Source organism: Oryzias melastigma, linkage group LG5 (genome assembly GCF_002922805.2).
Source record: "Oryzias melastigma strain HK-1 linkage group LG5, ASM292280v2, whole genome shotgun sequence".
In the NCBI taxonomy this organism is placed as follows: domain Eukaryota; kingdom Metazoa; phylum Chordata; class Actinopteri; order Beloniformes; family Adrianichthyidae; genus Oryzias; species Oryzias melastigma.
The window spans coordinates 22,559,490-22,572,030 of record NC_050516.1 but is presented as its reverse complement, the minus strand read 5'-3'; the positions used below and the strand labels follow the sequence as shown (position 1 = coordinate 22,572,030).

At 43.9% G+C, this 12,541-nt stretch overlaps 1 protein-coding gene across 5 annotated transcripts; it reads left to right on the top strand.

The window, feature by feature from the left end:
* The first annotated feature begins 787 nt into the window (after nt 1-787).
* Nucleotides 788-6,629, top strand: tmem74b (transmembrane protein 74B). 5 transcript variants are annotated; one of them, XM_024262833.2, is made up of 4 exons: nt 788-1,188; nt 3,618-3,740; nt 5,329-5,572; nt 5,677-6,628. In XM_024262833.2, the coding sequence occupies exons 3-4, from the start codon at nt 5,375-5,377 to the stop codon at nt 6,250-6,252; spliced, it is 774 nt and encodes a 257-aa protein (XP_024118601.1). In that variant the 5' UTR covers nt 788-1,188; nt 3,618-3,740; nt 5,329-5,374; the 3' UTR covers nt 6,253-6,628. The 5 variants fall into 5 exon arrangements, with proteins under 5 accessions (XP_024118601.1, XP_024118602.1, XP_024118597.1 ...); XM_024262834.2 differs by lacking the exon at nt 788-1,188 and adding an exon at nt 2,765-2,967 and having other exon boundaries at nt 5,680-6,629; XM_024262829.2 differs by lacking the exon at nt 788-1,188 and adding an exon at nt 2,768-2,967.
* Nucleotides 6,630-12,541: the final 5,912 nt, after the last annotated feature.

Genomic DNA, 12,541 nt, shown 5'->3' with positions numbered 1-12,541 from the left:
ATGTTGTCTTTTAGATTGTTTTAAAAACACTATTTTAGTGAAAGCTTGTCTTACTTTTTATTTATGGTTTGATGTTATTAGAGACTCTGTGACCAAACAATTTCCCTTCAGATAATTAAAGTTGGTCTGACTCTCCGCTGCGTTATAGGAGATGTGTTTCAGGTGTACACTTCATGTTTTGTTTCTCTCAAACATGTCAGATTTGTCTTTTATAAGTGTTTGGGAGAAAAAATGAATAAAGCTTAATTTATATAGCACTTTACAACTCCTTTAGGGGTAACAAAAGGCTTCACAATAAAAGAGACAAAATTAGGCCATTTAAGAACAAAATTAATAACAGTATACAATTTAAAAAAAAGCAGTCAGTAATCAAAAATACATAAAAGATAAACACAAATGCAATAAAAAAGTAATGGAAAATAAAATGCCACCAACTACTGAGCATTAAAATCATTCTAAAAATGTAAGTTTTTAAGCTGTTTAGGTCTGATAACACGTGCAGATCTGCAGGAATGTTTAAAACTGTTTAGGTCTGATAACACGTGCACCGTTATCCCATAATTGAGGGCCGGCAATGGAGAATGCCCGGTCACCCCAGCGTTTCTGTGGTGACCTGGGCACATCAAGCAGATATCGATTAGCAGACCTTAAAACCCTAGATTGGCTGCAGACAGTTAAGTAAACTGGGGCAAAACCATTAAGAGCTTTAAAAACAAAGTAAAAGTTGGAACTGAATTCTAAAATGAACATGGAGCCGGTGGAGTGACCTGACTGAAGGATGTGATGATGTCTGGATGTTCCAGTTAACAGTCGTGCTGCTGCATTCTGGACTAACTGGAGACGGTTGAGTGATCGCCGGGTAACACCAAAGGAAAAAGAGTTACAATAATCTAAGCAGAGGTGATCATACCTCTGATCGCTGTTTCTAGCCTTGTGCAAAAGTCTTCTTTTAATCTGTCAGGATCCCTGCACTCATTTTTTCACCGTCATTAAGTGTCACAGAACTATGATGTTCCCTCCCTAAATCGACTGTTGGAGATCAGGTGGACAAGCCACCATGAAGCCACCAAGCACCTTGTGGAGAACGAGGAGGCTATTATGAGCATCCTGTCAAAGGTCATGGAGGACAGAGCCGCTGGAGCTGGAGCTGGAGGTGGATAGAATTACCCGGAGAGCTGGATCAGGCTGGTAAATATATTTAGACCTCCAGATCATTTTATTTTATTGTTATTAATGACCCGACGTTATGTTGCGCTCATTTCTAACTTGTACAATTTAGACAAAATATGTTTTTATGGAGAGTAAAATATTTGAAGTTACTTAAGGTTTAAGTTGATTTGTTCTAGAAAAATAATGCTGCCTTTTTATTATTCATAATTATGTTAAAAAAAGTTACAATTTTAACGTTTTAAAAATGATTATTCTGCTAACTTTTTGGACTATTTTGCATTTACCAAGATTTTTTTTTGGCTATTTTGGAGATATCTAACATTTCAGTTACAGTCTAGCTGTTTTCTAATTTAGGCATTTTTTCAGATTTTTAGGCTTTTTTTAAGTTTAGCCATTTTTTATAGCTACAAGCTATATGTTTTAGTGGCTATTACCTTCAGCGTTTTCAGCTATCAATTTCAATATCTTCATCTATCAGCACTAGCATCTTCAACGGCCAAATTCAGCTTCCAGCATTCACACTAGTATTATCACAGGTAATGCTATATATGTAGTTTATAATTTTGTAAAATAATTGCGGTTTTAAAGTTTTAAAAATGTAGTTCTAAAGTGTTTAATGAATGTTTATCCTGCTCTGCCCGCGACCTCAGGTGTGTTTTGGATTTCAGTCCCTTGAGCGATTGAACTTGACACCCTTGTGGTAAAAGAAAGAGAAGAATGAGCTCAGTGCTGACAGGTAGTCCTGTTATGTCCACTGTGGGCCATGCAGAAGACTCCTTGTCCCCTTGCCGGGTTCTGGAGATGGAAACAAAATTCTCCAAAAACATATTGAGCTTATGAAAGCAGTTAATCGTCTTCAACCACAATCTCCCTTTTTCTGGATGTTATCATGTTAAGCCCTCCACAGAAGTGGCAGGAAGTGACAAACTTTCCAATGAGATTCTTGTTGCAAAAATAATGCTGGAGAACGAGTTCAAAAAGAGTGATGCTGATGGTAATGTGGATTTTGAAGACCTCTCCAACCATTAGCAAATATTCACATGGGTATGTGAATGCCTTTCCTCAGCTCCATCTCATCATTGTGGTGGATCATCTGCATCATGTGAAAGCTCTTTCTCTACTTTGTCCTGAGTTTGTTTGGGTTTTGTTTGTTTTTCCTCTTTTGACATTTTTTCTGCTTCTATGTATTTTGTTTAATGTAAAGCTACACTTTTGCATTTAAGTTGTTTTGAAAAAAAAACAAACTCACTCAGTCACTCAATTAAAACAAGACAGCATCTTCAACAGGCATCGGAGCAGAGGGTAGTGTCAGGAATGAAGACAAATCAAGTGGATCACAGGAGGCATTAGTTAAAGAACAGTCAGCATCGTTTTTATGCATTTTAGGGGCTTGGCAGGATTTTACACCCCAACTTCTCAGTATACCCAAACTTGCCCCCCGCCCCGATTTTCTGTTTCGGTTTAAACGTAAATTATTTTAAGTCCACCACTATTTTGAGAACAATGCTGCAAGAACATGTAAAAACACATGAAGACGACTGTCACTGGAGTCTTTAATGACAGCAGAAGTCTTCCGGTGATGGACGGAACTATCCCCGTCGCTCCCGTTCAGCGACCGTCAGGAATCAGGTCACAAACGTGAGGTTCCCGTGACTCCGTCACCCAGCCGACACCAGGAATCCACGCGCAGGTTTTGCGCATGGTCAGTGCCTCCGCCGCTCCCCCTCCCCCTCAGCATCCAGCAGCATCCATCATCAGATGATACCGCCGTCTGATTCCTCTCAGCATCAGCACCAGGTCAGTCCCGGCTGTCACGTCGCCTCCGGTCCTCGGTGCGTCTCCGGTGATCTCGTCGGTTTCCCGGCCGGTCGCGGTCGATGCCTTCGGCGGAGTTTGTTGGCGGATGCTTCCCGCCCGCTCGCCCGCCTGGATGCTCGCTCTCAGCCCCGCGGCGCTCGTTCCCGCGGACGAACGCGATCTCCGTGTTTGCTGGCGGAGGACGCGCGCTTGTCGGTGCGTCGCGGCATGACAAACAGCTCCAGGCGGCTCCGTCCATCACAAGGTCACGGTGATGATCGCGGCGGGCGCGGGAAACGTCCGCTTGCTCACGGGCACGCCGGCGTCTCGCGCCGTCGGTGCTGGTTAGTTTCGGTGGGTTTGACCGCAGAAAGACGATCCGTGATCTGCAGGTAGATCACAGCTTCTGGATCACGTGATCCGTGATCTCCAGGTAGATCACAGGGATGCTGAGGTGGTCACGCGGAGGTTTCTAGCACGAGCTCCTTCCTCTGCTAACGTTCTGCTTTGAGGTGATGGTGGATATTAAGCAGGTCAGACTCAGTCGGTTCGGTTCAGGTGTGTGTGTGTTTGTTTGGGGGAAGGGGGGGTCCAAACCTGCTTACAAAGCTGCAGATTTTTGCATCAGATTCTGTCGTTTGGTGCCACAGGAAGCGGCAGCATCAAAGGGGGCTGATGATGGAGGTGAACCGTGAATGAAACACCTGTGATGACGTCACACACCTGCCTGTGCAACGTTGTCATCTGCAAACCAACCTGTCAAGTCCTGCAAAGTAAGACCCTACTCTACCCACTTGTATTCATACAGATAAATTCGTATTCATAAATACAAAGTTGTGCGTACATTTATATTTTGTGCACAACTTTGCAGAAAAAATATAAATACAACATTTAGTTTTGCGTTTAACATGTCTCGACTTTTCTTTGTCCTGAATATGAATTTCTCCTGTTCACAAATTGTCAAAAATACGTCACAGGTTATCGACTGATCAAACTTCACGTCTGTTCAAGTTTATTTATTTAACCCAGAGCCTTACACCAGGTGACTTTCACCCGAGAAAAGTATTTACATGATTTCCAACATGTTGCATGTCTCACATGTCCCAGGAATGAGTGGACCAAAGACCAAGCCTCCAGCGGACGAGTATCATTTTTTTTTTTTTTTTAGGAATTTTTTGTTCTCAAATTCCTAATTTTTCTGCCATTTTCAAGCATGTTTTTGGGATCTTCCTTTGCTTATATTTCCTATTTTCTTACATAAACCACAGTTGAAAATAAAAGGAAGGTAATTTAGAAACTCTAATTCATCATATAATGTCTATTTTTTATGACAAATACTTTTTATTGAGTATATTATATCGGGTAAAAATTACACAGCAAAAGTGATGGAGTAACTTTATAGAGAAAGTGTTAGGTTTAGCTAAAATAAAAAGGACATTTTAAGAAAGTTATTGACGCTATAACGGAAAAATGATCTTGATCACCATAGCTGTTGAAAATGTGATAAAACAGATCAGAACACAGCGATCTCCAACCGCATTTTGTGGTTATCAGATGATTGCTTAAACATTTAAGCAGCGGATCATTTTAGACCCAGAAGTGATGGAAAGACGTAGTAGACATGACACTCCACTCATTAGATGGAGTAAAATTAGATGAAAATAGAGGATCACAGGACAGCTAAGCTAACTCAGAGTTAAAGTAGAGTGTCAGCCGACTGTGAGGGTAAAAACAAGCAAAAAAAGAAGGAGACAAAAGGAGTCTGGCTCGCTGGGCAGCGGAGCTCCCTAACTCGCTACGCTGTCCGCCAGACAGCTTGTTAGCTCACTACGCTGTCCACTGGGCGGCTGGTTAGCGTAGGGACACAGACCACTGAGTCCCCGCTCAAACCAGTGTGGCAAACACAGATGGGGCCACCATAGAACCCGTGGACAAACCCACCTGGGGCCCACCAGTTCAGCCCAGAGGTAAACCATATGGGACCCACACTGAAATGTTTGCTGGGTAAATCAGTCATCGGCTATTTGAATAGTCTATTAGTTGTTGATTTGTCGACTAATCATGGCAGTCCTTTTCTGCTGCAGGAGAAGTTTTTCTGTCTGAATCTCAGTGGTCGTATACGCCACATCCACTGTTAAAAAGAAGGTCAAAGATCAGCTACCGTCCATCCTGAAGACGCCGTCTCTGAACACTGGGAATAATCCGGGGCTGTCATCTGCAAACTCATATTTTTACTCCTTGAATCAATTCCAGTTTCAGGCCAGACGCTCCACCATAAGGCCCCTGAGGGGAGACACGCAGAAGGTCAGACTGATGTGATGAGGTCAGAGGTCACCGCAGCTTCTCTGTCTTTCTGCTCAGTGACGGCTGGCAGACCCCAGGTCCGTGAAGACATGACCGCCGGCTGATGGAGTCGTCTCTTAACGCCGTGGAGCTCCAGGAGCTGCGAGGACGTCGTTCTCCCCCGGCAGCCTCGGCGCCTTGGTCAGGTTCCTCAGTGGGGGGCGTCGGCAGGGGGTTCGAGAACGCCTCCTACCAGCAGGACGAGGAGCAGACCCTGCAGCAGGCAGAGGGTCTTTCCCCCTCCACACCCGGCCATAGTAAGGTGAGCATGCCTGTCAGTGGGTGTCAAAGGCCCCCATCCCCCTCCCTGAGTCGGTTCAGTTCATTTTCATGTTTTCCTCCTCAAATGTTCCGTCCGTCCTGCAGCAGCAGCCAGCATGTTCTCCAGAGTCCTACAATGATGAGGACGGAGCTGCAGAGGCAGGCGGGGGGCAGGACGACAGGCGGGTCGACGACCGCTCCGCCGACTTCGGCTTCATACTGGCGCTGGTCCTCCTGGTCAGCGGGATCGTCTTGGTGGTCATCGCGTACACCATCCCCAGGGAGGCCAAGGTGGACCCGGACTCGGTGTCAGCACGTCAGATGGAGAAGCTGGAGATGTACTACGCCCAGCTGGGGTCCCACCTGGACAAGTGCATCATTGCGGGGCTGGGCCTGCTAACCCTGGGGGGCATGTTCCTGTCCGTGCTGCTCATGGTCTCCATCTGCCGGGGGGAGATGTACCGCCGCAGGGCGGCGTTTGTTCGACCCAAGAGGACTTATGGCTCCATCAACCTGAGGATGAAGCAGCTGGCCACGGGGGAAGCAGGAGGAGGTGAGGGCGGGGATGGAGGGGGGGACTATTTAGTGGAATGTACCGAAGGTCGGAACCATTTTCAGCCGGAATCAAACCAGAAACCAGAACCAAGACCTGCTGCTGCTGCACCTGCATGTGGGGTTTAACTGCTCAGAAGGCTCTCTGAACTCCGAGTACTGCCCAGTTGCATTATGGGGAGTCCCAGGTCACACCAGCACCGTGGCGCCTGCTGGAGACACCAGCTGTGATCCAGCTCCTCATCTGTGATGAGCCTAATCCACAATTCGTACGTTAAGTTTATGAAGAGGTTGTGGAGGTGAAAGTCTGAGCAGCAAGAACCAGAATGTCCGCCTTAACCTTTTAACCACAGATGAAGCACAGCCAGAAAACGCAGGAAGAAGACCACCGTCAGAACCTGACCAAACTGGAGACCGCAATGGATGGAGTCCAATCAGGATCAGCTTAAAGTGAACGAAAAAACAGATTGAAAACTTTAAAAAAAATAGACATTGTTACTGAAAAAGAAATTTGAAAACAAGACATTTTAAATGTGAAAAAAAAAGAAAAGTTTTGAAAATTTGAAAAAAACCCTCAAAACTTGAAATAAATCTTGAAAACAAAAAATAATAATAAAAACTTAAATAGAAAAAAATATACACATTTAAATATGACCAATTGAAAAATAATTTATCCATTAGTAACAGCTGCTGTTTTGAATTTTCAACTTTTTCTTGTGCTTTTCTGAATCTTCACTTTCACTTTACAGTTTCAATTCTGATCTTTGAGTTTTCGCTGCCAAGCTGATCCCCTCTTTCCCAGGGGGGACAGAGAGGACTCATCACTACACATTTTCTACACTTTTCTCAGACACTCATGACTATTTTCACACTTTTCTCTCAGTTTTTCTTCTCATTTTTCTCTCACTTTTCAAACTTTCATAGAAAAATAAGTCTAGCTCTAGGATGGAGGACGGAGGAGATCGATTGACGAGATCAACAGCAAAGTTCTGCTGAAAAAAATCCACCAAACAGTGAAACACACCGCGATATTATCCATCCATTTTCCTGACCGCATCTCCCCTTTCGGGGTCGCGGGGGTGCCGGAGCCTATCCCGGCTACTGATGGGCGAAGGCGGGGTACACCCTGGACAGGTCGCCAGTCCGTCGCAGGGCCACCGCGATATTAGTGAGATAAAACTGTACAGTACTGATACTGCTCTAAGTTTGATGGGAGTGAGGCGACGCAGGCGGAGACATAAATAGACAACGTTCTGCAGCAGAAAACACGTCACATCACCATTACCTCTAGGGGAATCATGGGATGCATTTTTGGGTAGCCAATTAGCTCAAAGCCCCGCCCCCTTGTAAAATTAGGCTCAGCTCAGCAGTGAAAAATCTGAATTGAAATTGTAAATTGAGGACTGAAAGTGAAGATTCAGAAAAAAAGTTAAAAATGGAAAGCAGCAGCTGTTACAGGCACTAATTTTTCAACATTTAGTTTTTTTATTTAAGTTTTCAGTATTTATTTTTAAATCTTCAAAAATGTTTCCTTTTTTTATTTCAAAATTTATTTAACATTTTTCAGTTTTTTTTCTAATTTTCAAAACATTTTTTTTTCCAATTTACAATATCGTGTTTTCAAATTTTATTTTTTTGTTTTCAGTTCTAGTGTCTATTTTTCAAGTTATTAATCAGTTTTTTTGTTCACTTTAAGCTGATCCTGATTTGACCCCACAGTGATGCTCTAACACTGCTGTGAATAAAGGCACCAAACCTGACGACGTCCTGCAGCATCTGGCGGATGACAGTCTTCTTGACTCACTGAGGCGACGTTTCTGAATGTGACAAAAAATCAATAAAAGCGCAGAAAACAGTCAGAATCCTACCTTCCAGCTCCGCCATCTGCATCTTCAGCTCCAGATGAAGCCGTCAGACGTCACCGGACGTCTCTGAGGCCAGGAGCATCGTCCGTGGTTGCTGGTTCTCTTCCCTCAGCAGAATCTCCTTCCTTCTGAGGCTGATCTGCCCTGAAAGCAAACCTGTTTGGACGCTCGTCTGATGACTTTAAAGCTTCATGAATGACCTGCTGCTGGAGGATCTGCGGTGGGAATGCTGACGAAGCAGAAACGGATTCCCGCGTTTGGTGTGAAAGCATGAATGTGTTTTTAAAGCCCTTTTTCATTTGGATACTGACTGAAGACAGAAATCTTCCTCTTAATGATTATTCTGATTGTATCAACTGTCAAAAAGTTCATATTTATTAGATGACAGAAATGCAGAAGGAGAGTTTAGTGTGTGAAGTGCTTTCAAATATACTCCTATTGATGACTGTATTCTCTCTGTTGTGACGTCACACATCCAGTTCCTGCAGCAGAAATCTCCAGTTTCTGCTAAAATGGTCCAAAATGAAACCTAAATCTAACCAAGTGAAAACACGATTGAAGGATCTTCTAACGAGCAGATCTGTGTTGACTGGATGGTTTAGGATGGAATAAAAGTGAAAGTACCTGCTGACCCAATGTTTTCTCTGACTTCATGAGACAAACACTACACACACATGCATGTAAACACACACAAATATACACATATGTTCCTTTTTGTGAATCTATTGACTGTATGAGAAAACTGGACTGAGTGACTCCTCCCCCTTGGCATTCAAACAAGAAGTGGCTCCAAAAAGCCAAAATCCCATAGACTTCAACAGAGAAATAAACAATTATTCTAACATTCTATTGGTCAGAATGACCATTCTTGCTCTGACGCATTTAACTTCTTGGTAATCCTTTTTTTCATATTTTTGCAATAGTTCAAATTACAAACTGGCCAATCAGATGCTTCAATTAAAAGTAGGCGGAGCCTGATGGCCCCCACATCCAAAACCTTTGACAGATTCGAGTGTTGGGGGGTGGCCTTCCAGCAAGCTCACTGCTGATTGGAGGGAGTGATTGCCATAGAAACGTTACCCAATCATTTCTTACTGACAACATCTGGCTCCAACAAGGCGACATCCATATTGTAAAAAAAATAAAAATTGGCAACTGGATCGACTTCATTTGGTTAGAGCTGGAATAAACCATTTTCTGTGGATGATGTCACTCTGTCCGGTTCTCAGAGACAGTCTATGGTCGTATTTCACTCAACCTGCAACTTTTTGGAGACAAAACATTTCTGAGTGAAACGCACAAATTAGCAACAATTTAAAGGGGTCATACCATGACTTTCTTAAGCCTTTCAGAGTAAACTATATCCATATATATGATCATATATTAGCTTTTTTGTGGACTGTTTTAATACCCGGAAGTAAAACGACTCGATCACTGAGGCTCCGCCTTTCACTCCTTGTCGGTCCCGCCCATTTCACGATGTCCTCCTTGAACCTGTTCACAGACCGTCAATGAGCCTCCCTGAGCCTCCTCAGCGTCAGTGTTAATTTTGACAGAGAATTTTAATTTAGTTTGAGTCATAGTCTTTTGACTGAAATAAGGTTTAGTTATAGTCGCAATTTAGTCATGTTGATTCTATTAATTTTAGTCAAATTTTAGTTGACTAAATTACAGTAGATATTTAATTGACAAAAATATGGAGTAAAGGTAAAGCATTTTTACCAAATTTCAGTAGTGTGAACATATGAATAACACAGAGATTTTACTTAATTGGGGGAAAAAAAAAAAATACATTCTACGTCACTTTGGTTTCCAAACTTGTCATTTCTGCAAATTCAGCTTCAACAACTTAAAACACATTCAAAGAAAAGAAATTATAATTTCCTACCATTTATAATAAATGTCTGAACACAAAAAAACTTTTATTGAAGAGGCAATCAAGTGCAAAAAATGCATCAAAAAACACTCACTAGGCAGTAACTTTAAGGGAAGGTGTCCGTTTAGGTTTAGTTGTTCCGCTCTCAGTTCATTTTGTAGGCTATTCAGACTGAGGAATCTCAGAGTGAACAGAAGTTCAGTCTGATTGGAAACGAACCCAGACCACCTCGAAAGATGGATCTGAGAACGGTTCCTGGTACAGGAAGGTAGTTATCTCCTGCTAGGAGACACATTCTGGCAGGAGATAACTACCTCGGCACTACAGCTTTGCGGAGAATGTGGGTGTTTGTGGGCTGCACGGTGGCGCAGTGGTTAGCGCTCTCGCCTCACAGCGAGAAGGCCCCGGTTCAAATCCCGGCTGGGACCTTTCTGTGTGGAGTTTGCATGTTCTCCCCGTGCATGCGTGGGTTTTCACCGGGGACTCCGGCTTCCTCCCACCGTCCAAAAACATGCTTCATAGGTTAATTGGTGACTCTAAAATTGCCCCTAGGTGTGAATGTGTGAGTGGATGGATGTGTGATTGAGGCCCTGCGACAGACTGGCGACCTGTCCAGGGTGTACCCCGCCTTCGCCCATCAGTGGCCGGGATAGGCTCCGGCACCCCCGCGACCCCGAAAGGGTATAAAGCGGTCAAGAAGATGGATGGATGGATGTGGGTGTTTGTTCGTTGTAGTCTGGGGCCAAGCTTGCAGCATGGATTTTTTTTTCTGGAGGGGGCGGTTCACATCATGCTGACGTCAGCATGATACCACCCGCTGGTTTTTGTGGGTGTGGGAGGGGCTGTTGCAGACAGTGCAGGTTTTTAGAGGATTACTCTTAAATGCATGAACGGATCAAAATACTGCTTTGGGGTTCTTTATAAAGAGGAATGAACAGAAAAATACATTTAAAACCTCAAAAAGTAGAATTTTCATGGTAGGGTCACTTTAAATCCCAAAAGAGATTAAATGTAAAAAATGTTAAGCATCTAATATTGCTCTGAGGATGTCTTCTGTTCTCTCACGGATGAAGGTTGGAGGTGGAGTGTCTATAGCCACTCTTCTTCGGTTGAGCTGCACCTTCCCTAACTCCTCCAAACCCTAGGTCAAAGTGTAGTGGCGGTAGACTCCGATAAGCACGTTGGGTCCACTACCGCTCAGCCCCCTTGTCGTGCAAAACAAGGGATTGTCGTTGGAGCTTCAATGTCGCCACACCCCTAAACAACTTTGTTCTGACCAATGCTGCCAAGTTTTGAAGCTCTGGCCTTAAGTCGAGCAGAGATATCCATAAAAATCCTGATTTGGAAAATGTAGGCTTCGCCTATTTGGCTTGTTTACGCTAGTTGTGGCGGCTACATAACAGCTAGAAACACCAAATTCGGGATTCTCCATCAAGTAGACACCCTGATGATACGCTGTGAGTTAGGTGAGTCTAACCCAAAGCGTTGGTCCGGCAGACCCCCCGCACCCCGTTTTGGGCTGACCAAAATTCGTGTAAAATCAATTCAAGAAAAATGGTTCCTCCTGACTTAGAGACTTCAAATCTGAGTATGATGCATCATTTAGGATTCTGATACGGAAAATTTAAGTTGTTTAAAGATGGCATGTTGCTTAAGCTAAGTAGCTAACTAAACAAGCTAGCTCTACAAAACTTTTCAGGTTTGTAGAGCCATGTGAGAGAAGCCTCAGCGTGAAGTTTCAACTAAAAATGTCGGCAGGGCGGCCCTGCAAAATTCTAAAACTGTCAACTTTGGGTGGGGGGGGGCACTGTTTCCAAAGTTGAAGTCCGATCGGAGCCAAAAGGGTATCCCCCTGTTCGCACTGGCCCCATAACGACATATCGGGAAGGTCTCGCTGCCCAAAACCCTTTGCAAAGTCACGAGGGTGTCTGTATCATGGTCTTCTGCCCAATTTTTTTGGCTGAAACGGTAAAAAAAAATGATTTATTTTTGGCAGAATTTTTTTCTGGATTGTGGATAAGCAGTCCACCAGGACTCTGGCACAGTGCCCCAGTTTCTGAATCAGAGGTGAGTAGGGCAAGTTTTGGGGTCGGGAGGGACTTCAGCCAAATTTTCTCCTTACAGGAAGCTTATGGAGCGATAACTTGCCTATATGGTGGCATAAAAAGTCTGATTTTTTTCAGTGTACGTGCGGACTACTGCCTCCCAGAAGTGTGTAAAATATGAGATAATTTGAAAAAAGAATGGCCCCAGAATTGAGCAAAAGGTCAAGGGTCAAAGGCCCAAGATTACATGTACTCAATGTAAAAAAAAGCCCAACCTCCTCGTCCCAATATCTGATGTGAAAGGGGCCAAAGTGGAGACCTTTTTAGTGCACCAATCATCACAAAACTCAGAGTTTGTACACAAGCACCCCCTGATAACTCCCTGTGACTTTGGTGGCCTGGATCCTAGATCTGGTCCCATTCAAAGTCTGATGGCAGGACAATCTTGTTCCCTTTCTTGTGCTTGTCGCCTGATCGACATATCAAAGTTTGGAGGTGCTGCGAACTCTGGAACATTTCCTGTCCAAGAAAGGTTGGAAATGGTTACAACAACACACCATCAGGGCCACTGGAGAAGCCCAAGGAACACCTAGGAGTGGAGGCCCAAAGATCCTCTAGATCAGGGGTCACCA

What these genes read in the sequence shown, in the direction of transcription:
- tmem74b (XM_024262833.2), top strand. Translation starts at nt 5,375, where the DNA reads ATGGAGTCGTCTCTTAACGCCGTGGAGCTCCAGGAGCTGCGAGGACGT. An exon ending in CCACACCCGGCCATAGTAAG is followed by an intron (nt 5,573 to 5,676) that starts GTGAGCATGCCT and finishes TCCGTCCTGCAG; the next exon opens with CAGCAGCCAGCATGTTCTCC.